This window comes from Corvus kubaryi, unplaced genomic scaffold (assembly GCF_017639235.1).
Source record: "Corvus kubaryi isolate FWS band 111438036 unplaced genomic scaffold, C.kubaryi_AGA036_p1.0 split3-73, whole genome shotgun sequence".
Taxonomy (NCBI): Eukaryota; Metazoa; Chordata; class Aves; order Passeriformes; family Corvidae; genus Corvus; species Corvus kubaryi.
In genome coordinates this window covers 11,865,985-11,889,014 of record NW_024582091.1, presented here as the reverse complement: position 1 = coordinate 11,889,014, position 23,030 = coordinate 11,865,985, and the positions used below count along the sequence as shown (strand labels likewise).

At 38.8% G+C, this 23,030-nt stretch overlaps 1 protein-coding gene across 6 annotated transcripts in view; it reads right to left on the bottom strand.

Annotated features, from left to right (window-relative positions):
- Positions 1-20,194, bottom strand: part of SENP6 (SUMO specific peptidase 6) — a 70,676-nt gene extending 50,482 nt beyond the window's left edge. For 3 of the 6 annotated variants that reach the window (XM_042016157.1, XM_042016158.1, XM_042016159.1), the window contains exons 1-2: positions 19,963-20,192; positions 3,124-3,217 (exon numbers count right to left, since the gene is read on the bottom strand). In XM_042016157.1, the coding sequence (XP_041872091.1) occupies positions 3,124-3,217; positions 19,963-20,011 (143 nt within the window). In that variant the 5' untranslated portion in view covers positions 20,012-20,192. Of the gene's footprint in view, positions 1-3,123; positions 3,218-19,388; positions 19,441-19,962 lie in introns of those variants that run through there. The other 3 variants (XM_042016154.1, XM_042016156.1, XM_042016155.1) reach the window with 2 other exon arrangements.
- Positions 20,195-23,030: the final 2,836 nt, after the last annotated feature.

Sequence of the window (23,030 nt, the reverse complement as noted above, 5' to 3'; positions counted from 1 at the left end):
ATAAGGCTACTATTGAACAAATCTCAGTGGAAGGCAGAAATCTGAGACTATTAAGAAAACAGTATGACAGCCAAGAGAAAACTGGGCCCATCCATTTACAAAACCACAGTGGAGCATACTGAAATATTTCAAAAACATTTACACAGATATTACAAAGGAAGTAAATATAAATTATCCAAGACACTTCAAGAGAATAATCTGTAACACCAGAAAGCATCTTATAACATGTTAATTTCATGAATCACTTGAATATATGACTTCGGCCATGTTTGCTTAAGTCTGCCATCCTTTCATATTTTCTGCTACACAAGATCAGCTTAATTTCCACCATTTGTTCTGTGGTGGATTACACAGGTTTCAGTGTGCTCAACTGACCACTGTATTTTTTTCTATTGTTCTACATAAAGGTAGATCTCCTATGGGATCTCCAATTACAAAGCAAGGAAAGTCTCACGCCACTTGCTACCATCCTGAGTACATCAAATCTTCTAGAACATCAGAAATGTTACTTTTACTCTTTCAAGTGGACTGAATATTATCTGTAGGTGTTTACTTTGGGATAAGATACTTGTTAATTACCATTCTTAATTTCCATAACTCTAGTTCCATGCTGAGTATCAACTCTAGCATCATATAGTGTTGGGTGATCATTAACTTTTCCAAAACCGTCTTCAGTTTACAAATATTTTTTTGTCTTTTTGTGTTCATTACTTACCTTAACCATTTTGACTCACCTCATATACTTCCCAAGTAAGTTAAATGACACCCTTCTTTTAAAATAATCTACCTACTCTAAAGATTGCTGTGGTAGGAGCACATTAACCATGTACTTTGTGCTCATCTCATTGAAGAAAAGATAATCCAAGCAGACATTCAGTGCTGACCAACATCATTAGTACAGGTCTCATGGGGTAACACAAGAATACAGCCAATCCTTTAAGCGTTGGGGTGTTATGCCTAGGCTAGCTCAAAACAAACTTACTGTGTGTCTGCCATGAGGAGGGCAAAAAGCTGTGATAAAGTCAGGCATTTTAACACCAGTACCTCCACAACAAGCATGAGATGCATCCAGCCGCTTGCTTCAGACTCACAGCTCTCTCCACAAAGAAATCATGTAAGAGTCAAACGTTGTGGTCAGCATCAACACACTACAGCGAATACTTACTTACTGCAAAACATACTCAAAATACTGGGAGGGACACTAAGCTTTATGCTGGAACAATTATAAGAATTAAAGCCGCTAATCTTTGAAATGTTCTACTAAGAGTAAAGGAAACAAAAAAAGAGAGGAAAATTTACTGTTACTTGTTTTCTAAAGATTCCCTTCTGTCAACGTTTTGTTACATGCAATAAAAATGCATCAGAAAAGCAAAAAACACAAATTATTTCAAAATGCTCAAAGCATGCTATGTCTTTAAGACAAACAAACCCAGGTGTTACCAGAAGTAAATATGTGGGCAGCTTAAAACATGTAGCTGTTTGGAGGGAAAAAGAAATTGCCTCAAATGGTATCAGAGAATGGGTAAGTAAAGAAGACAAGATCTCCGGTTTAAATCAATTTTGAACTACTCTTTTATCTACACTTCCAGATGAGATTCTGCATAATTCACAGACAGAAAAGCAAATGAAAAATTATCTAAGTAGGCAATAAAAATTCAATTCTGGCTATGGGAAAACTGCTTATTGTAGAGAATATTTGAAAGGAATGAAAAACCATCCAGACATACAATCTTAAAATCAGATACAATTACATAAAGCATATGTTTCATAATAATTTTTCTAACTTTTTTTTTTTAGCATCATTACACATTTTTCATTCTGTATTCTTAAGTCAACATCAGCTGGAGACAGATGGAAAACAGCAGTAAATTACTAGAAGAAAAAATAGCTGCTATGCTTTCAAATGTGACTTATTTCTGAAGGTGAGTAAAACAGAAATAATAACTGTATGGCATGTACTGCCCTCATACTGAAAACATATTTGTGCGCACTACAAATGGATGTAAAGTTGCTAGGGAACAACATGAGCTTAATTTTATAAAACTAAAATACTCTCAGTTTGTGAACCCTTTAAAAAGTGCTTCTAACTTGTGATACAGTTCTGTTTTGACAAGAGCTCTTAGTGCTTACCTCATACTTTAATGAACTCCTGAACTCATTTTTTAATTACTGAAACGTCACATTTCTTAATGTTTTATTAAGATTACAGCATAGCCTGCTGCTGCAGCCTATGTGGTTATGTGTCTACTTCCTAACTCCCTTCCAATGCATACTATTTGGCAGAATATTAGATGATACAAATTCATATATGAATTATTTTTGTACTTAATCACAGGATTCAGTGTCTTCTTAATAGAGAACCACAGCATAGTTTTTAAATTTGCAGGTCCCACTCTCCAAATATCTAAGAACAACAAATAAACCGACATGAATTCTTTGTGCGTGACACTTGTTGTTCTTTTAACAATTCATTAGTCATTTTGGAAGTGAGTACGTTAATATTGGGAAAACATATTAGTAACAATAAAATGTCACAAGGACAAAGTACACAGTCAAACTATACACATGGGATTTAAGTTTTAGCCAAACTCCAAACATACCAAGTAAAGGAATACATTTTAAGGGAAAAAAAGAACCTTAACTCTATTCAGTGAAATAAACACAAAGAAAGAAAAACCTACGATCTTTAAGATCGGTTTAACTTGATGGAGGCCTAAAGCTACTGAAGTACTTTAACCATACCTGTCAAGTACTGAGTAGCATTATCATTAAAGGAAAAGCTGAAGCTGCTTGGACACCCTACCTATCAACCTATTCTGCATGTTCACATACTTCTTGTCTGTGCTCCTTAGACTTACACAGAAGCTCCAAGGACAACTGTAGCTCTTGTGAAATGTTCTGTGCCCTGTGTTGTAAGCCCCATGTTCACAATAAAACTTACATTGTAATGAATTCCTATATGGCAACACTATTTAAAATAATAACTTATTTGAAATAATTTTTCTCAATCACTGGAAGTTTAAGATATTATATACTGTTTCTTATTCATAAATTACAAAAAAGAAGTATTTAATTATAAATAGACATTTATACTTTCAATAGCCTAGATAAAAGCATCCTTACTCTTTCTCTGCATCTCCTTCACTTTCTTCTGCATGATCAAAGCTCCAATTACTTTTAAAACCTCCATCTCTCTTGGACTGTGATCTATCCAAAGCTGAAATGAGAACAAGTTAAGATAAGTCTTGATTTCAAGCTGAGTTATTAGTCAACACAAACTAGAGGAGTAAACCAGATGCATGTATTTTCCACAGTATTTATTTTACTGATGCCAGTGTTTAACTACCGTTTGATCAGTAAGTTCATCAATGCAGTAGTGATTATTATTTCCCTAAATAAATAAAAGTATCTGCCAACATCTTATTAATGCAGTAAGTTAGCAAGCTATCAAAAATTATGACCTGAGGTAGTGTAATAACTGTTTTCAACTGTTTTAATGATACCCATAAATTTAAGGGTAGTTTCTCTGATACGAACTATATGCCACATGCAGAAAGGGTCCTAAAATGTATTACTTACATGACTAATAACCAAACATATATTGAATTTTTCCATGTAAAAGCAACAGTTCTGAACTGTCCCAAGAACAATTTCAATATAATATGCTGGATTTTCAATTCGACATCTGATGCTGACCTGAATTGACATATGATGCAAATTGAAGTTTCAGTGATAGCATCAAGTAAGTAAAAACCTGAACTTTCTGTCATACTACATAAAATCTCAGATCTCTCTACTACAGTATCCACCACTATGGAGATTTTCATATAATATAATGTAACGGCATGGGGTATTCTTAAGTGAAGGTGTTCCAGAGCCTGGAGACAGCACTCAATAAAGCAAGGTATTGTTCCCCCCGGGCCCTAATTACTGCAACTAAGAGCTGTCTCATACAAATTCTGTATGACAAAGTACACAGCTGCTTTGATTTCGGTATAATTTAAATGAGTTTCTTCTTACTGAATTTTTCTTTACATTGTTGGAAATGCATTTAGAAATAATGAACGAAACTCACATACTCTGATAGAAAAGAGTAAGAAAATCACAACCAAAACCATATGTCTAGGAGGAAGTATAAACAATGCACATGGAAATATTTATTGCATATTCAATCTCTGCTTCCAACTACTTTCATCTACTGCAGGCTTCCTGAGCCATCGGTGATTATGTTAAACACGTATTTTTGTGTTTAACAGCTTTTCCTACCTTTTTCTTCTCCCTGCTTGCTTTTTAATCAAGCCTGCTCTATAGAATCAACAGCATCTTGCAGGAGAAAGTACCTCAGCTTAATTACACGAGTATCTCCTTTTGTTAATTCCGATTCAATCGGGCACCTTTTGCTCTTACTACCCTACTTCTTCAGTCCATGTACTCTGGATGACAGTAGTAAGCAACCCTCCCTATTCCCTCATGACTGCATAGATTCCTGTTGTGTTCTTTCATGGTCTTCCCTTCCCAGGCAGAAAAAGAAAAAAACTGAGTCAGCTTAATTTTTCCTCACATGAAAGCTGTTTCATGCCTTTAAATCCCTCTTGATGCTTCTCTTTGAACCTCTTCTAGTCTACTGTACCCCTTTCGAGATGAGGATACACACACTATGAGGAATATTCAAGATGTGTACATCCCATGAATTTCTATAGAAGCAGAATGTTGTTTCTGTTTTTTGATCCTTTCCTAGGAAATCTTTACACTGGATTTGCTGTTTTCACTGCTAAGGAGAACTGCATTGATCTTTATGTACTAGATAATTCCATCTTTCACTCATGATTGGTTAAGAACCACTTCAGAGTCAATCGTTACCTACAAAAATGCTCTTTTTTTACTTCTCATTCGCTTAGATTACTTGACCTTTACCTACACAGAATTTAATGTATGATTTCAACCCACATAACTCAAAACCTGAGCATTTACAATTTTCTTTAAATAGCTAGTCATTATACTAACCCAAGTAAAGTTTAACATCTACAAACTTTGTCACCTGGCTGTCATACATTTTTTCTTATAACTGTGCACCAATGTTAACACATCCTTGTGCAATTCAATTGGTTACCTCTATTAACAAAACAAACTCTTTTTGCCCCCTCTTTCTATCTCTTGCCAATTGTTTCTTATAAAATTTTCCATTTTATTCAGAGGTAATTTAGCCTCTCCCAAAGCCAAATGACTTTACAGAGGGAACAATGAAACCAATTCTGGTCTCCATTATAATTTCCACAAATTCAGGTTGCATGGTCACAAAGCTCACTGATGTGAAGTTCCTCAAATACCTCTGCTGCCTTTTTAAAATGCTGGTATCATGCTAGCTACCCTCCTTACCTGTAGCAGAAAGATGATGCTAGCCACAAGCAACACACTATAGTCATTAGCTCCTTTATCCCCCAGTTCCTCTTACAACCCTTGGATGAATGCTATTGGATCAATCCTGCCTTGTTCAGACTTTGCTCAATGTACTGCAGTTTCTTCCACTGATGCTTCATTTTGAGTTGTACACTCTCTCACATTCCTTATTAAAATATATTCTGGCATGAAGAGCTAAGTGTTGCCAAAGTGAGTACAAGCAATTCCATTATTCAGCTATGACCTTATATACACTCCAGAGCCAGCTTTTACAACTGGGTTGTCTCCTGATCCTCCAGTTACTCATCAAACTTTCCTGCTGAGTTTGAAGAAAAAGTTATCAACTGTCTTCATGTCTGTTGGGAGTTACTAAACAATTTTTCCCCACCTCATTATAATTACAGGTTAAATCCACCAGCTTTTGTTATTATTCTCTGGTTTATTATTCAGATAAAACATCAGATTCAAGAACTATGATGTTTTATTTCAGATATTATACCTCACCCTGCTGTTTAGCCAGGCCAGCATTTGGGGGTCCATTTGAAATCTACTTAAACAAGCAGCATGCCTCCTGTATGGTATCTTTAAATAACTCCCAAGCTGGCTACAAGTATTTTACATTAGAGCTGCATCTTTCCTTTCCATTTCAAAAAGTTTCTTAGTATTTTCTGTAGTCCTTTTTTTAATTAAGCATTTCTGTATTGGACAGTTTGTCCACTGCTACTGATCAGTGCAGTCACCCATGGAAAATGTCTTAGTATCCCAGTTCTGCTCACTCAACTCTGGATCAATTTTCACACTCTCCAGCACTCTTTGTCATAACAAAAATGTAAATCTAGAAGTATACCATCATGTTCGATAGAGTGTTTACCTGAGTTACTTCATCTGAACGGCCATTTCGTATCTGGGTCTATACAGGATTTTTTAGTTTTTTAAGGGGATAACAAGTAATCGTTACACAGGCTAAGCTGCTGACTATTTTGTACAAAGATTTAAATTTGGAACCTGACCTGGGGCGATCCCAGATATGAGTACAGACTGGGAGAAGTCACTGAGAGAAGCCCTCTGGAGAATACTTGGGTGTTCTCATGGATGAAAAGCTGGGTATGAGCCAACAGCGTTCACTGGTAGCCCAAAAGGCCAACTGTATCCTGAGCTACATAAAAAGCTGAGTGGCCAGCAAGTCGAGGGAGTTGACTCCACTCCTCTACTCTGCCCTACTGAGACCCCAGCTGGAGTGCTGCATCCTGCTCTGAGGTCCTCAACACAAGGCAAGGATCTATTGGAGTGGGTCCAGAGGAGGACCACAAAGACAATCAGAGGCTGAGAGCACCTCTCCTATGAAGACAGGCTGAGAGAGCTGTGATTGTTCAGCATGAAGAGGTGGCTTTGGAAAGATTCTACTGCAGTCTTGCAGTACCTTAAGTGTCTTACAAAAAGGGAGAGGGATTTTTTTATATGGACAGACAATGACGAGACAAGGGGCAATGATTTTAAACTGAAAGAGGGCAGGTTTGGATTAGATATACTACAAAGAAATACTTTGCTGCGAGGGTGGTGAGGCACTGAAACAGGCTGCCCAGAGAGGCTGTGGATGCCCCATCCCTGAAGTGTTCAAGGCCGGGCTGGATGAGGCCCTGAGCAACCTGATCTAGTGAACAGTATCCCTGTCTACAGAAAGGGGGTTGGAACTAGATGCTCTTTAAGATCACTTTCACGCCTAACCGTTGTATGATTCTATAAAGTCAACTCACCAAAGAAGCCAGATGCATTTACTGTCCACACAAAGATCAACTTTTCTAGAAAAGTTACTTTTTCATATGTATCACTGGTTTGCCAGAATAACTCCCTACCATCCCCTGGAATACAACAGCAGAGACCTTAATATCTCTATTGCACACATAGAAACTTCTATAAACCTTTCATCTGCTGAGATGTCATCTATTTCTGTGTGTACAAGAACCATCCTAAACATGAAATCTAAATCAAGTAAAGGTTTGGTTCAGGACCCAGATGCGTTTTCAGGAAGACCTGAAGTTTACATTCTTTTTCCCCAGTTGCTGGTAAAGAGCAAGCCTCATCTTACAAATGATTACAACATTGCAACTGCAACCAACTTATCAGATACTGCAGTGTTCACGCTGAAAATGTAAATTAATTTAAATGTACTCAGAATCATTGCCTTCATCCAGACTCATATTTAAATAAATGAAAAAGAATGCTTCTAAGCTTTCTAATCTGTTGCTCATTTAGAGTCATCAGATATATTGTTAAGAGGATACAAGTACTCATAAAACTCTGACACAGAAATATTTTTTCGTTTACTTTCCCCACTGCTTCATTATTCTTCCAGACAGGCTTCTATGCAAAACAGCTTTTTATCTTCTAACTTTGATACCATCAGCTCTACTATATCAACTGTTTAACCACAGTGAGACTGCATTTTCACAATCTGGAGCAGCACTACATGAACAGTTTTACAGGCCTCTCACTCTTCCTAAGAGCTGCAGATTCTCGCTCCTGTCCTGCACCCTGCATTGGTCAGCACTGACAAAAAAGCTGGGGGAGGAAACTAATTCAGGTAAGAACCCCTTGAGCAGCAAGGGAGGGGAAACGTTATTTTTCAACCACATCAGTTTGCTCCTCCTGTTCAACCACACTAACCCGTGCAGCTGTGACAGCACAGCAGAGGTAAGGTCCATCCAGGAACTGAAACTATTTTAAGTACTATAGATACCAAAGAAATTTCCATGGAATTGAAGCCTAATCTACATTTATAGGTATAGATCTAAAGATCTAGTGCTTAAAAGATGCTTTAACTTTCCACTCCCTAAATTAGCTGCAGAGGCGAAAAAACCTGTCAAAGCACCTCCAATAACAAGCAGTAATCATAACCTGATAGTAGCTGAGATACTATGTGAAGCAGAGAGTTCAGTAGCGAAGTTCTATGATACCAATGTAATGGATACTAAGCACGGACATTCCTTTGCACATGAAGGGAATTCAGTTTGTCAGCTGCCTAACAAAAACTCCCACACCCTTTCATGAACTTGATGTCAACAGAAAACCAATGATAGAGAGCATTCACTCCTGGACGAAAGTGTTTATATGCTCCTGAAAAGCAAAAGCGTTTACGAAAGTTCTGCACTTCAAAGATGGAAATCATCTGCATATTCCGGTAAATGACTAGGGTTTTTTTCAGGGCTTGCAGGAACATTGGGCTGCTTACGTTGCAGGATATTGCACTGATTACAGGACTGAAGAACACAGAACTGTGTAAGTTTGATGATTTTCTGAACAATTTAACATTTTTTAAGTATTAACAAGGAATAATAGAGGAGGATAAGAGGATAGAGCTTTGAAATATGTTGAACTTTTTCTTTGTGATGCCTTTGAAACTTCTTCTGGTAAGACAGCAGTGATAACCACACAATGGACAACTAATCCTTCTTCACCTTTTCTACTGATTCTCTCAACAGAGCTGCAGAGGCATCCACCCCATCCAAGGAGGCCGCCCTTATGACAGCATTAGAAAACAATGCAGAAGTACTTCAAGAGGCCTTCTTTGTTTACATCAGCAGCAAAAGGAATGCTACAAAAAATTGTGGGCATTTTCTGCTCAGTGAGACAGAAACCTAGGGACAAAAGACATGGAAAAAAAAATTAAGAACTTGATCTTTTTTTTGTCACCCCAGATTTCACTGCTAAGTTCTGTCTTCTGACCTCACAGTTCCTCAACTCTATCAGCAGAATCTGCAGGAATGCAGTATCACCCATTGTCAAAGAAGATGTGATTAAGGAACACTTAAGCTAGTTGTACCCAAAGACTGGAAAAACATCATTGCACTTCAAGAAGGGCAACAAGGATGATCTGGTGAACTACAGGCTAGTCTGCTAAAAACACAACTTATTCTATACCATGTGTGTGCTCAAGAGCGGACCAGATTGACCTGAGAGGCAATAGAGACTGGACAAATCCCTGAGCAACCTGCTCTAACTGGGCCTGGCTTGAACAGGATGTTCCAACCCATATGATTCCAACCAGCTGTCAAGTAAAACCAGTGAGTATTCATAGGTGTGAAGCATCTACTAAGGCAACTGCACATCACAAAAACTGCACATCACAAAAACTTCCAAAAAGAAGTAGCTCAGTCACTTCTCTTCTTTTCCCTCTCTAAGTAAGTCAGAAACCCAAACTCTCCACACAAGTAAAATAATTTGAGTAACATCAAAAACAGGAACCAACAATAAACAGGGAAAAAAGGAGAAACAAATAAACAAAAAAGTAATTTTTTCATCTCCAGCATCATGAATTCTTTACTTACCTAAGACCTCTATTGCTAGACTGGAGATATATCAAAAATTCAGAAATTAGGAAGAAAGTTTTGTTGTTTTTATAGGAAAGGTAAGTCTAAGAGAGATTTTATAACATATAATATCTTCCTATTTTGTAGATTAAAATAGGGAATAAAAGGTGAGGTTAGGCTAAGAGCAATTTCTGAATTGCCAATTTACTCTCAAAATCCAAAAAAAAATATAAAGCTCACAAGCCATTTCAAGGAAGATGAGAGTTGAACAAGAATTCCAGAATACAATTTCTGTGGTAAATCAGTATGCGATGTTAATCACACATGATCTCAAATTCTGAACACTGGAACAGTTTTAGAAGATGAGCAAAACACAGCAGGAAACTTTATAGTGTATTATGCATGTGATTTGCACACTTCGTTATGCACCATGGGATCCATCTTCATATAAAACCTAAGCTTGTGCAACTGAGAATACAGAAGCACTAAACAACAGCAATCTATTTTAAGAAAGTGCTGAAAGGCAGTTACATACAGAGTAAGATTAATAACCCAGCCAAACTACCTGGAAATTAGGCAACTGACACTTCGAGAAGGTTTCCACGCTTGCTGCAGTAATTGGAACACCAGGCTAAAATAAAGCACTGTATCTACATACCAAAAGGAAGAAGGAAAAAAGAACTTATACTACTTAATACTTCTGGATTTATCCTGTAAAGTTTCATAGATGATGTCAGATAGATACTATCCCCTTTGTAAAAACATACAGAAATTAAAACTCCAGAAAGGTTCCACAATCTCTGCAAGAACTTAACTTGCATCTGCAGGACAGAAGAATCATACTCAGAATGGTTTTGGTTGGAAGGGACCTTAAAGATCATCTAGTTCCAGCCCTGCCACCATGAGCAGGGGGGAGACCTTCCACTGGACCAGGTTGCTCAGAGCCCCATCCAGCCTGGCCTTGAACACTTCCACAAGAAATGTTTCTTCTGTAAGAAGAAACTCTAAATGTAATTAAAGCAGAAAAAAAAGCAAGACACCTCTTTGATGTTGTCAATTGTTCAAAATTCACATGAAATGGACAGCAAAAAAAGTATACAAAGAAAATGATCAACAACCTCAATTAAAAAACCTCAAAAATTTGGTCACATGAAAAAAGTACATTTCAGAAAAAAATTGAGTAGGGAAAGTATGATGAAAGAGCTAGTTAAACTAAGTGGTGAGAAAAATATTTCCATTTGCCTTTCTGTAAAGGCTAAATACCTGGGGTTTTCTCCTATTCTTAGAGACACTGGCACGCTTTCCTACCCATACAAGGCAGCAGTCAGCTGAATTGGATTTCTGATATGGCTGAAAAGTAACAGACTAGCTTCACCAACACTTCTCCCCACCCCGAGGACTAGTTTTCTGTCAGTTCAGCTCCTTCAGCCAACTTGCCATGAAGCCAGTGAAGTGCCAGTATTTATTCCAGCACAGCTGTGAGCGCTGTCTCTGGGAGGGGCAGCAGCTCTGTCCCTCTGAGCAGCACCCAGCAGTGGGCCTGGGTGTGTTGTCAACTGCTGGCACAATTCCTTGTTTGGCCATACAGCATGGCCCCACACACAGGGTCTTGCTATGACTCTGCAAATGCACACACAGTTAAAATCTATGCACATTATGTCTGTTAAAAAAAAAAAAAATCAGAGAAATCCAACACAAATATAGGCAACAGCCTTCTGCTCAGACTAGATACACTATATAGCTTAACTCCCTTTGCAATTAGCAGTCATCAATGCAGCAAGGTATGAAATAATGCAACTACAGACTGCACTAAGAGCACTGAAGTCTTTGCAATGGAAGTACCAAACTTCCCCAGACCTAACAACGAGTTTAAGGAACGCTGACAACTGCTAACTATGTCACAGTATACTAACATCCATTAAGCAGGCTTTATTTTTTAAAAAGCTAAAAAATCACTTTAACATCCCATGAAAAACAAACATTTTCTCAGTAATTACTCATAAAAACAACGAAAGTGAAGTACTGTCAATCGACTAATTTTTAGTAAGACATGCCAGCTTGCTAATTGAACCTAGTTATAAAACAACTTTTCAAGAAACAGCACTCAAAAGACAGCTAAATCAAAATATCACACTTGTTAAGCGACCATCCTGCAACCAGAGATGAGGTTCAGCTGCATCCATCCAAACATGAAACTCCTGCTTACCTTGATCTCTAAGTTCTTTCTTCCACCTAATGAGTGACGCCTTTTACATGTAACATAGGCTTTGCTACATGATAAAGAACATTTTACTTTATCAATGACAGATAGTTTCTTGTAGTATTTATCAAGTAAAGATTCAGCTATAACATATTTGCCTTATGGCAGAACTATTAAATCTCCATTGAAGCTTTACTGTCCCAGTGAGAGGTATATGCAATTGCAATAACCTGGGCCAGAGTAGTCCTGAAGTCCACTTTTGAAAGTTTACTCCCAGTTGTAAAGGATCCTTAAATTGTCCCTTAAGCAGTAAGCCTTGGTAGAAATAAAATTACAACAAACTCCAGTAAATGTTTCTAGAAGTGAGCCTCAGAAATTACAAAGGCAATTGTAAATATGAAACCTAACGTCTACTGCATAGTTCAAATTCTCATCTAATGGGGTCTTGAATAATCTTTCTGTTAGACTGTCGTATTAAATTCTGTCATCAGCAGGATATTCATATTTTGCTAAATGAGCCATAAAAATTGGACATGTCAAAGGAATACAACATTATATCCCCTGACATTAATAAAAATACATCAGCAGAATGAATTTTATACAAATGAAACAACTGTATGGCATTGAATAAAAACACACTCATAAAAATAACAAATATTTTGCAGCTGTTTCTTACAGACATAAATTTCTAAGATTACATATTATTAATCATGTCACATAGTAATATGTTTTACCACACCAGCAGAATATTACTGGTATTTTTCGTTCCTAAAACATTGTTGTGGGAAGTCTTACAATAAAAATAAACAAACAAACAGAATCTCAGGGAGATATGAGCAGGGAGACTTTGTTCCAGCTCATATGGTCTGAAAACAAACAAACAAAAAGCCAGGGGGGGCTTAACACAGAGTTTCTGAATCATCACTACTCTTTATCTATAATGTCTCAAGAATAAATCAGAGAAAAATACCACAAAGTCTTTCAAATTCTTCTTTTATAGGAATTACTGGGACACACACGCAGAAGTGTTTCCTTCCCTCATGCAGTGCTTACAGCCCTTGTCTGTTAACAAAAACTTTTTAAAGTTTTTGGGAAGAATAACCACAGCCCGTTAATTTATTCCCTTCAGTCTCCAGCCTTCACTATAATCTCGTTCTTCGCAGAAGGTAACCTGCTATTTAAAATAATTGTGTTTCCTTGCGCAGAATAAAGCTGCTCTTACACTGAAATACCCATTACGAAGTTTAAGTTATGTATTACACCTTAGCCTGACTTAACAGATCACCAGGCAGAGATGAAAGAGGGAATGTTCTATTCTTCTCAAATGTAGAGGCTGTATGTTCTCCCCAATCCAAGCCATTGTCCTGCATCTACCAGTTACCCTTCAGTGAGCAAATTCAACAGAGGTTTGGCAAAGGGCCAACCTGGCAAGATAGAACAGAGCAAGTTCAATCTCTCTGGCAAGAAAGTGGTAAGTCTCCAGGGTGGTGGAGAGTACATGCAGATCTGCTTCCAGAATGGAGTCGCACCCACTAACATGACATTCAGACACCAATTACAGACTTTACTACAGCTTAAGGTCAGTTTAACCTGAAAATATTAGGTATGCTAGGCTGCTGAACACAGAAACAGTAAGTTAAGAACAAATGCTTTTAAAAATTATATGTGTAAGATGAAGCTGCCAACAAATTAAATTCTATACCATGTATAAAAACAGTAATATTTTACTAATGCTTAAATTTTCTTCATAGAAAGTAAGTACAGAGCATTAGACAGATTTTAACCTATGAAAAAATATCCCTACCTTAAAAAAACCTCCAAACTGAAACCAAGTGCCAAAACATGGGCCAAAAGAAAGGAACTTAACAAATGTGCTCCCCTCACCTCCAATGCAAGTGCCTTTTAGAATAACCAAGTTAAAAGAAGAATTACATTTGTCCTTTTTCCCCAAAACCATAATTTGCTCCTGTTATCTCTACACTATCCTCCACCACAACAGCTCCATTTCTATGTGTTTTCTCAGCCTCCTGCAGCACCTATCCTGCACACTCTTCCACTCCTTCCTTGGCAACACACAGATGAAGGCATATGCTGTCCTGTGCCTGAAGTCCTCTCACTGCCCTGACCCCTTGATTCCTCAGCCACTGAAAGAACACCAGTGAGCAGCAAACTGAATCATGCTCAGGCAACACTGAAACCTTCGCTTCATGGACACTAATTTTGACTTCTCTGCTTAATGGAGTGAGCAAGTTTCACAGAACTTCTATATTTGTACCTGTGAGATCTTTACACCTCTGCAAATAAAAGGGTTTAAGTTCTGGAAAAATAAAAGTTATGCTACCCATGTTTGTGACTTGTAATAAAGCACCAGCCAAGGACATTAAGGGCGGTGAGGCACTGGAACAGGTTGCCCAAGGGGGTTGCGGATGCACCAACACTGGAAGTGTTCAAGGCCAGATTAGATGGGGCCTTCAACAATCTGGTCTAGTGGAAGGTGTCCCTGCCTATGGCAGGCAGGTTGGAAATAGGTGATCCTATTACTGGGATGGAAGGACGCAAAATTATGAGGTGACTCAAAAAACCTTCATATTCTTATAAAGCAATATTTAAAAGTGACAAGTTTGGTGGTTACTCTCACATTTGATGGTTAGTCTCACATTATAGGATATCTGCTACAGCACAAAACACCCTGATGCTCCTCAGTTACATCAAATACGAGACAAAGTTAAAACTACAGACTAGGTGAATTCTGATACTGCACCAAAATCCATGTACAGTCTTCCAGGAACAACAGTAATAAAAGCCAAACTTGCTGTTGAAACCATTAAAATAAATAATCTATTTTATCCTCGTACATAAAACAAGAAGGAAAAGGCTGAAATATCTTAACAGGCTCATATCTGTGCAAGCATGACTTCTGCTAACTGTTGGTTTAATGTTTGCTATCAAACCACATATGAATGTTACTACTTTTGTTATTACTTTTACTTTTTTTATTTATACTTACATAAAGAAGAGTGTAAGAGGGTAAGTGTTCTCTTTTAGGAACATTCTCATTTAATTTTTTTTTTTGCCACTAAAAACCACTAGAAATTCTGTACTTTTTCTGAAGAAAGAGTAGTGCTTTACTACCAAATCCAAGTGCCAAAAAATAGTGGATGAGGCATCCCAAACAAGACAGTTACTCTTAAGCCAGGAGCTTTTATGTCCCACTTTGTGAAAACTTAATACAGTAGTAGTTGGTCAGGAAAAACTACCAAATAACAAATGCCTCCACAATGAAAACCAGAAAATTGCACTCAGATCCTTTACACTTCAGAAAGCTCAGGACAAGCCTGGGCTCCTAGAATCCTATGTCTCAAAATTAAGAAGATGATGATGTGAAAGAGGACTGGAGAACAGGTTTTTACCTTAGAATGTGCTCCCAAGCATATTGCAACACATGTTATAGAGCAGTAAAAGATAAACTAGGCTTATATTTAGTATCTTTCTACATGCTTTAAGAAGCACCCTGTCTTTCTTAATATTTCATGCCACCCATCACCCAAGTTAGTCAGGCATGTATAAAAAATAAGACAGTAAGAAATGTTTTCAGTTTGACTTTGTTGAGGAATAGTCCTCAACAAATGAGTTTCATTCATAGAAAATAACCTGTTATTGAAGTCTCTAACAAGGTTTCCTATTCTCAAAGCCACTGGAAAGGACAGCTGGACATTCTTCAAGTCTAAGAAGATACATGTGCAGTGCTGGAAAAAAAATTCTGAATGCATCAAAGGACTGGGACATATGAACAAGCCATGTCACAAACTTCGCACTTTCTCATAAAAAAAACACTCCTAAGAAAAACAGAAGAAACAGAACCTGCCTGGACATTGATGGGACAGATGCAAACCAAAGAATTCAACAGGATTAAGCAGGAGTTCAGATAGACACAGAAGATCAATGATACTTGAAACAACTCTTCCCCACACTTTCAAGCTAATCGTAATCTCCATTAGATCACAAACAAAGCACCAGAGACTGATTAGAGACAACTACAACAATTAATAATTAAATTTCACTGTTAAGAGAAAAATAAAGATAAGAGTCTTGCAGGTAGAAAAGTCTGGCAGGTAGAGAACACTCAAGTGTTCTACCTGCATATAAACTCCACTCTACCCCCCTAATTCGTATTACTCCAGTCAGAGATTTCTCAGTATGATTAAAAACAGAAACAAAAAAAGAGAGGAGAGTCTGACCACCACTTCAAAAGGTAAATCTGTTAACTCTAAACTAATACACAAAAGCTGTACGTTTCTGTACCACCCCAGAATCTCAGCTACCTTGAAGAAAATATTTTAAGTCTACAACTCCTGCTTTAGTGAAGACAATTCTTTACATGTGAACTGAAAGAACAAAGCAGTCTTCTGGTGTCCTCTGGCAGACAACTGTGAAGTTTATACTGCTGCTGCTAACAGGTAGTTCAGATAGTTTTCTCTATTGTTATTAGGAAACCTGTAGCCAAGAAATAGGAACGAAAATTGAGCAAATTCCTGTCAGGACTGCACTGAAATACCTCAACAACTCTGAAGCTAGGGACTGGCAACATTCCTTAGAAAGGAGATCCTCAAAACGAAAATTCAATACTGGTTCCCAGTATCACTACTGTAATCAACAGGAGGCTGAAATAAGAAAATAGGAAAGAATAATACATTTCTCCCTTCTTCTGGAAAATATTTTAAAGTTTACCTATTATCTACTGCATAAACATAGGCAAACGTTAAATTTTGTGCTGGAAAAGAGGAATACAATTTCCTTGCAATTCAGTAATAGTGAAGGAGGCAGAAAACAAGAGTTCCCACAATTTTTCTCCAGGGTAATGATCAACAGCACTGTCCATTCCCACATGTTTAACATGCCTCCTACTTTAAATCCAAATGAATTTGCCTGTAATTTTTTATATTTTAAGTGTGACTGTCAATTAAGAAACACAGGAACTTCTCCAGACAGAAATCTCTAATCACTAAACTTCTCCTCCTCCACATCAGGAAAGAATTCCCATGTAAGAGAATTACTTTGTTAGTGTGAATTTCTGCATATTTGGCCCATAACTTTGAAACAGCAGTGTAAAAAAGCAAGTTCAGAACAGTTTTACTAATTGCACTTGCATCTAGATTAAATAACAAAAATAGAGTACTTTTCATACTTCTAACAGTCCTGCCACTGCAAGTGAAGTAATCATGTAGGCCCTGTATATCCACGTGTATGTGATCACTATTAGCACTGCTTCAGAATGGTAACAAATGTAGCTTTAAAGAGTCCATTATAGTCCTAGGGATCTTTTCCACATTTCCATTAAACAGTCTATACACTACAGAACAAAAAATTATGCACATTAGATATACAGAACTGGACAAAAAACATGCACTAGTATGAACCACTATGTTCAAGAATGGTATTATTCAGCAACAAATCAATCATTCAAGGAACACCCTTCCAGAAAGATCATTTTGTTTTCACTGCAGAATAGAATAATAAAAATATTAAGAGGAAGCACTTTTACAGTAGAATGACAGACATTATTTCTTCACAGCAACATCTGTTACACTAAATGAAAGAAAAGCAGTATCTCACTGGACATGTGGAATCAAAACCAAAATTCTGAACAACTATCATACGGAAAAGCAATTTATTTCACTTAACTCTATATTTATCTTAAGTCTGACTGATAGTCAACATAAACAGGAGAGCACCAGAAATATCTGTGTACATGTATGTAAACACACACACACACATGAAGGTACATATTTAACCAGCACAGTATCCCTTAGACTGAGTTTAACTGGTGATAGATCTAACATCCACTTCACCCAGACTTCTTCCATTCTGCACATTTAAGGCAGGGATGGACAGGGAGTCCTGGCCCGCCCCTTTGCCAGTCTTTAAGAAAACACTTCTGGAAACATCAGGTAAACAATTTTTGGTTGTTGCTTAACAGCCTTTAAAGGACTCCACAAAATATACACTCTCAAAAAATTATAAATACAGCTCTAGGCTCATGGATTAATAACCATCATCCAGCAATAGAAGTTGCCATATTTCCTACTCTACACACTTTCATCCCCTTTTTTTTCCCCATTATACTTGTTTCACAAATCTGGCATTCTCATGCTTGTCTAGTCTTTGGATAACAGTGGTTCTAACATATTAGGTTGATACAATATGCTACCTTTCCAGATTACAAAAAACCTCAATTATGTATGTATGTATTTATAGATATTCTATACCTGTACTTTTTTCTATAAACATCTCTAGTAAGTACCTATCAAATAACATATGAAAGCCTTTCCCCTTTGCTTCAAATCAGTACAGATTTTACCAGCTCTTACTAAATCTGCCCCAGTATGACTGTCCCATTTGGACTTGGGCCACCCCCATAAATTTTTGTAACCACCATCTACACTAGATTTTCTTCACACGTGGCTGCATATTCTTAGGGTTTCTACCACATCATCAGTCCTAAAATGAACGTGTCCCCAAACAACGGGGAAATACAAAACCAGCTGGTAACTCAGTTCACCCATCGTGGAACACTGAAGCTTCAAAAGGAGATGCTATCCAGTGTTATGTTGCTCCTGCTGTTGGAAAGAGAATTTGTAAGCAAAAAAAGTGTGGATATTGCATATAAAATCCGCCTTTTCTTAGCCACCTGTCCAGCCAGTAAGTACTCAAGATGGACACAGAAGACAGTGACTAGTCATCACCTTGACGCTTTTAGCTGTCCGCACAAAACTCACTTAGGCTGTGGAGAATTCAGGAAAAAAATGGGAGTGTCTGCATTTCATCACCAAATCCTTTAAAGGTATAAGGGAGGTAACATGACAGCTGTTATTAACCAGAGTTTCTGAACATCAGAATTCCAGATTAATTATTCAAAACAACAAGCAGTATTTTGTTCGCACAGTACATCTATTCCAGAACATCTAGTAATAAAAAGCCAATATCCAACATCCTGCAGCAAAAGAAAATCTGCAAGATCTTATGTTCTGTGCAATACAGGTACTGCAAATCTCCAATGCCAAACTTATCCCTGACTTGAAAAACTCTGCTTATGAGTACATAATTTCATTAATTTTTCTTTGTTATCATCATGGTAATTTGGCAGAATTTAGCAGGCTGCTGGCCTATGCCATCAGGACATATGCTTATAGCAATTTTGCAAGATTACAGTAGTACATTTTTTGATGTATCAATGAAACTGTAAAGGCTCAACAGTTTAAAAATATTCCAATTTCAGGAGGCTTTTTCCATTATAATTAAGAGCTTTAGAGTGAAAAAAAAACCCTCAAAACACCAAACCCGTATTAAAAAAAAAAAAAAAAAAAAAGTCAGGGCTTTATAAACGCAAAAGGTTTTTTTCAAACGCTGGTAATAAGATTCATCATCACTTTCGTATCACAATTATAAGCATTATCCCCCTCCCAAAATTAAACTCAGTCCCAAACCTTCAAAGGAGCCTTTTAGGAGCAGGCGAAGACTCATTTTATGGTGGGGCCAAAGAATATGGGCTAGGCCGGAGCCTGGGAGCGGACTGAGGGCAGGGCAATGCAGCCCTGGCCTCCCCTCTCACCCAGCGCTAACACTGCCCGGCGCCCCCAGCCCACCGCGCGCCGGGCCACGACTGAGTCCTGCCGCTGCACCAAGCCCCGGCTGCTCTCGGCACTGCCCCGACAAAGGAAAGAAACACCGCACTCCCAACCCCTCAGAACAGTAAAAGAAAGAAAGAAGGTGGGGAAAAAAAAAAAAAAAAAAAAAAAAAGAACCAAATCGCCCTCACTTAAGCCCTCCCTCAAAAGCAGGTCTCTTTTCACCAGACCTAACCACGGCACCCACCCTTCCCCCACCACGAAACCACCTCTCATTGTCGTCGCACCCAAAGGGGACCCATTACCCCCACCCCCATATGAACTCACACGCCCGCCTCCCCCATTCCCCAGTTTGTGCCGTGCCCCTTTACTGGTCGCCAGAAGGGAAACGCAGCTCAGGGGCCACATTTCCCCGGCACAGCCATGCACGCACCTTCCAGAAACAAGCTGTCTCTGCAGCCGCCGCCGCCGCCACCGGCCATCTTCCCGCTGCCGCGCAGCGCTCCCTCACTCCATCGCCCAGCGCGGCGGCGGGGCCCGGCCCTTCCCCCGGCCTGCCCGCCCCCACTGCGGAAGGCTGGATGGCTGACCCGCAACGGCGGCACTACCGCCGAGGCCCGGCCCTCCGCCGCTGCCGGGCCGCGCTGCCTTCCGGCCCCCGCGCAGGAGGAAGCGGCGGCAGCGCGCCCGCTCCTCCCTCAGCGCGCCCGCCACCGGCACCCCCGAGCGGCTGCAGCCGGGCCCGGCGCGGTGGCCGCTGTTGGCGCTCGTTGGGGCAGGCGGGCCTGGCCGGACTCCGCCGCACGCGCCGCCGAGAACGCGGGGAGGGCGAGGGGACGGAGCGCGCCGCGCGGCCGCCCCTTCCTCCGGGAACGGCGCTTTCCTGCCCGGACCTGCGGCTCTCCCGCCGCGGGGGCCGCCGGCTTCCCCGGCCCCGGGACGATAAAATGGCCGCAGCAGCGCTGCGCCCCGCAATACCTCGGGCTCTCCCGCTCCCTCCTCGATCAGCCTGGAGGCAGCAGCTTTTGGGAGACGAGGAGGTGGCTCGGATAAGATGAATGAAGTTAGAGGAGTGCGGGAGTCCATTGCGGAGTGCTGAGGCCCGCGCCTCTCACCTCGCTCAAGCTCGGGGGAAAAGGTCTTCGTAAGGATCAAAGATTCCTATCAAATCTTAAAATCTTCTGTGGCCTGATCACGGCATATTTAAATCCAAAAGTTGGATTTTGCAAAGCGTACAGCGTTGCCAAGCCAACTAAAGTGAAATTGCAAGTCATGGCCTCAGGTACATATGACTTTCAGCCTGTAAGGTTTTACGTTTTAAAAAGCTTTCCCATGTAGCAGAAATACGAAACACATGCATCCTTTAAAAACTATAAGATAGTTTATGATAGTGTACAACTAGGGAAAACCAAATACTCCTTTCTTCATCAGGTTCTTTAATCTGGGATTCTGCTGACTCCCCCTTCCCTCCACTTTACTGCAGAATTGGGGAATTTTAATGTCTAAGGTACCTAGTTCCTAACATTACTAATGCCTGAAAAGTGAGCTTCCAAAAATGCTTGAACTGAAGAGTTTGTAGACTGAAGTCCTAAATTAGGTAATTTAAAGCGCCTAGTGCATATGAAGATTAAAGGCTAGAAAGAGGAAAATTGTTTTCCTTTAAGTCTTCTAAATTTGTTATTTTTCTTCCCGAATGTACTGTGTTGATACCAACCATATTCATAAGCCAAGTGTGTTCAAAATACTTTTAAGAGTGCTCACTTTTTGCGCAATCGAGAGGCAAAAGGCGGTCTGGAAGACCACAGGAGGTGTCAGAACGCTCCCCAAGTGCTACGTCACACCACCAGAGCTAGCAAGCAATTAGAAAGAATCCCAAAAGCTCGAACAGTGCTGGCAAACCTACGAATCTCAGTCTTCAAAATCTCCTTAGGAAAAAAAAGGCTTCCTGAAAGAGAGATCACAAACTATCCTTGTTTCATTAGTAATGACATTAACAAGAAACGATTAGGAGGAATCAGTCCCAGCTAATTACAGAGAAGCCAGAAAATCATATGTTCAATAGAAACCTAATGGTTAAAAAAAAAAAAAAAAAAAAAAAAGGAAATTTAGGATCTAATTTTCAAAAATACCCTATCGTATCTCAGAAGGACATTGTCCAGTTCGAGGATTTACTGCCAAGGTTACAGCATTACTCCACAAAAAGAAATTCTTATTGACAGTTGAGACTAGACTGATCCAGGTCTATGCAATTCTGTGCAATTTTTTAAATCTAAGGATTAGGAGTTATGATTATGAATTATTTGAATAAATGTTTGGTGCACAGTAGTAGACTTATTGATCAAGGTATCAAATACAGCTTCAGAGTTTTAGTGAACTGAGGTGCAGTATGGATTTAAATATCCTTTTAAAGTAGAAAGGATAAGGAAATACACTATCAATCTAGATGCATGATTGATTTTAGACTTTTTGGTTGATAATTTAGCATACACTTTTTTATGGAAAAGAGCTGCCCAAAATTACATCACATTGCACTGTTCTTTTTTCCTTTATTTTGAAGCTCTTTAAGGATGCAAGGGGATAGAATGTAGTCAAAACTCTTACTAATTAAACTTTTATTAGTAGTCTATTCCCAGCCTTACAGTGGTTTGTTTTTTCATTTGAAAAGTATTTGTGAGGGAATGCAATACTGAGAGCACTCAAGTCTTATAAAATCTTTTCAAATCCTCTTAACTTTGCTTGGAACCGGAGGATTTTCTTCATGTATAAGTAACAGAATGAACAATGAGAAAGAGAAAATTGGTATTCTCCTTCCTGCTGAGGGAAATCATAGAGAATTTACTGAGTTTTCTTTCTCTTCTGAAGGAAAAATTTAATTATGTTTGCAGAATAAGAGCCCAGGGAAGACATGCATCAGATCATTGCTTCCTGGCCTTTAGCATCCTCTTGAAGTTGACCAGTCCCACTGTAGGTAGTCGACAATCACAGGCCACAGTGTAAGATCCAGAATTTACAAACACTTGCCTGTGCACAGCTCTGTTGGCGCAGCTCTGTGTAGGGTGGAAAGCTGATTACTTCATTAGGCAATGATGAAGAATTTTTGTCTCACGTTAGAAATCTTTTTATTTCTTTCCCACAATGAAAAAGTTATTATTAATGAATGTGGCTTAGATGATTCAGTACTGAAAATACTTTACAGAAACTGAAAAGTATTTATTTTTTTTCTTTGTATTTCTGATTCTTTCCAGTTACTTCTTGTTTCCTCTATGTTTCTGTAAGGTTAGCCAACAAAATGGGGGTAGCTATTCCTTAGAAACACTAGTTCCTTACTTAAGGAATAAAATGGAACTCAGATTGCAGTTTTGGAGCTTCTGTTGTGGTAGTGTACATTTCTTAGTTTTCTTTACTGGTATATAAACTGTATATAGACATTTGAGAGAATTTATAGGCACCTTGAATATTTTTTTGTTATTTACAACCCATGAACCTGCTCTATAGACTATA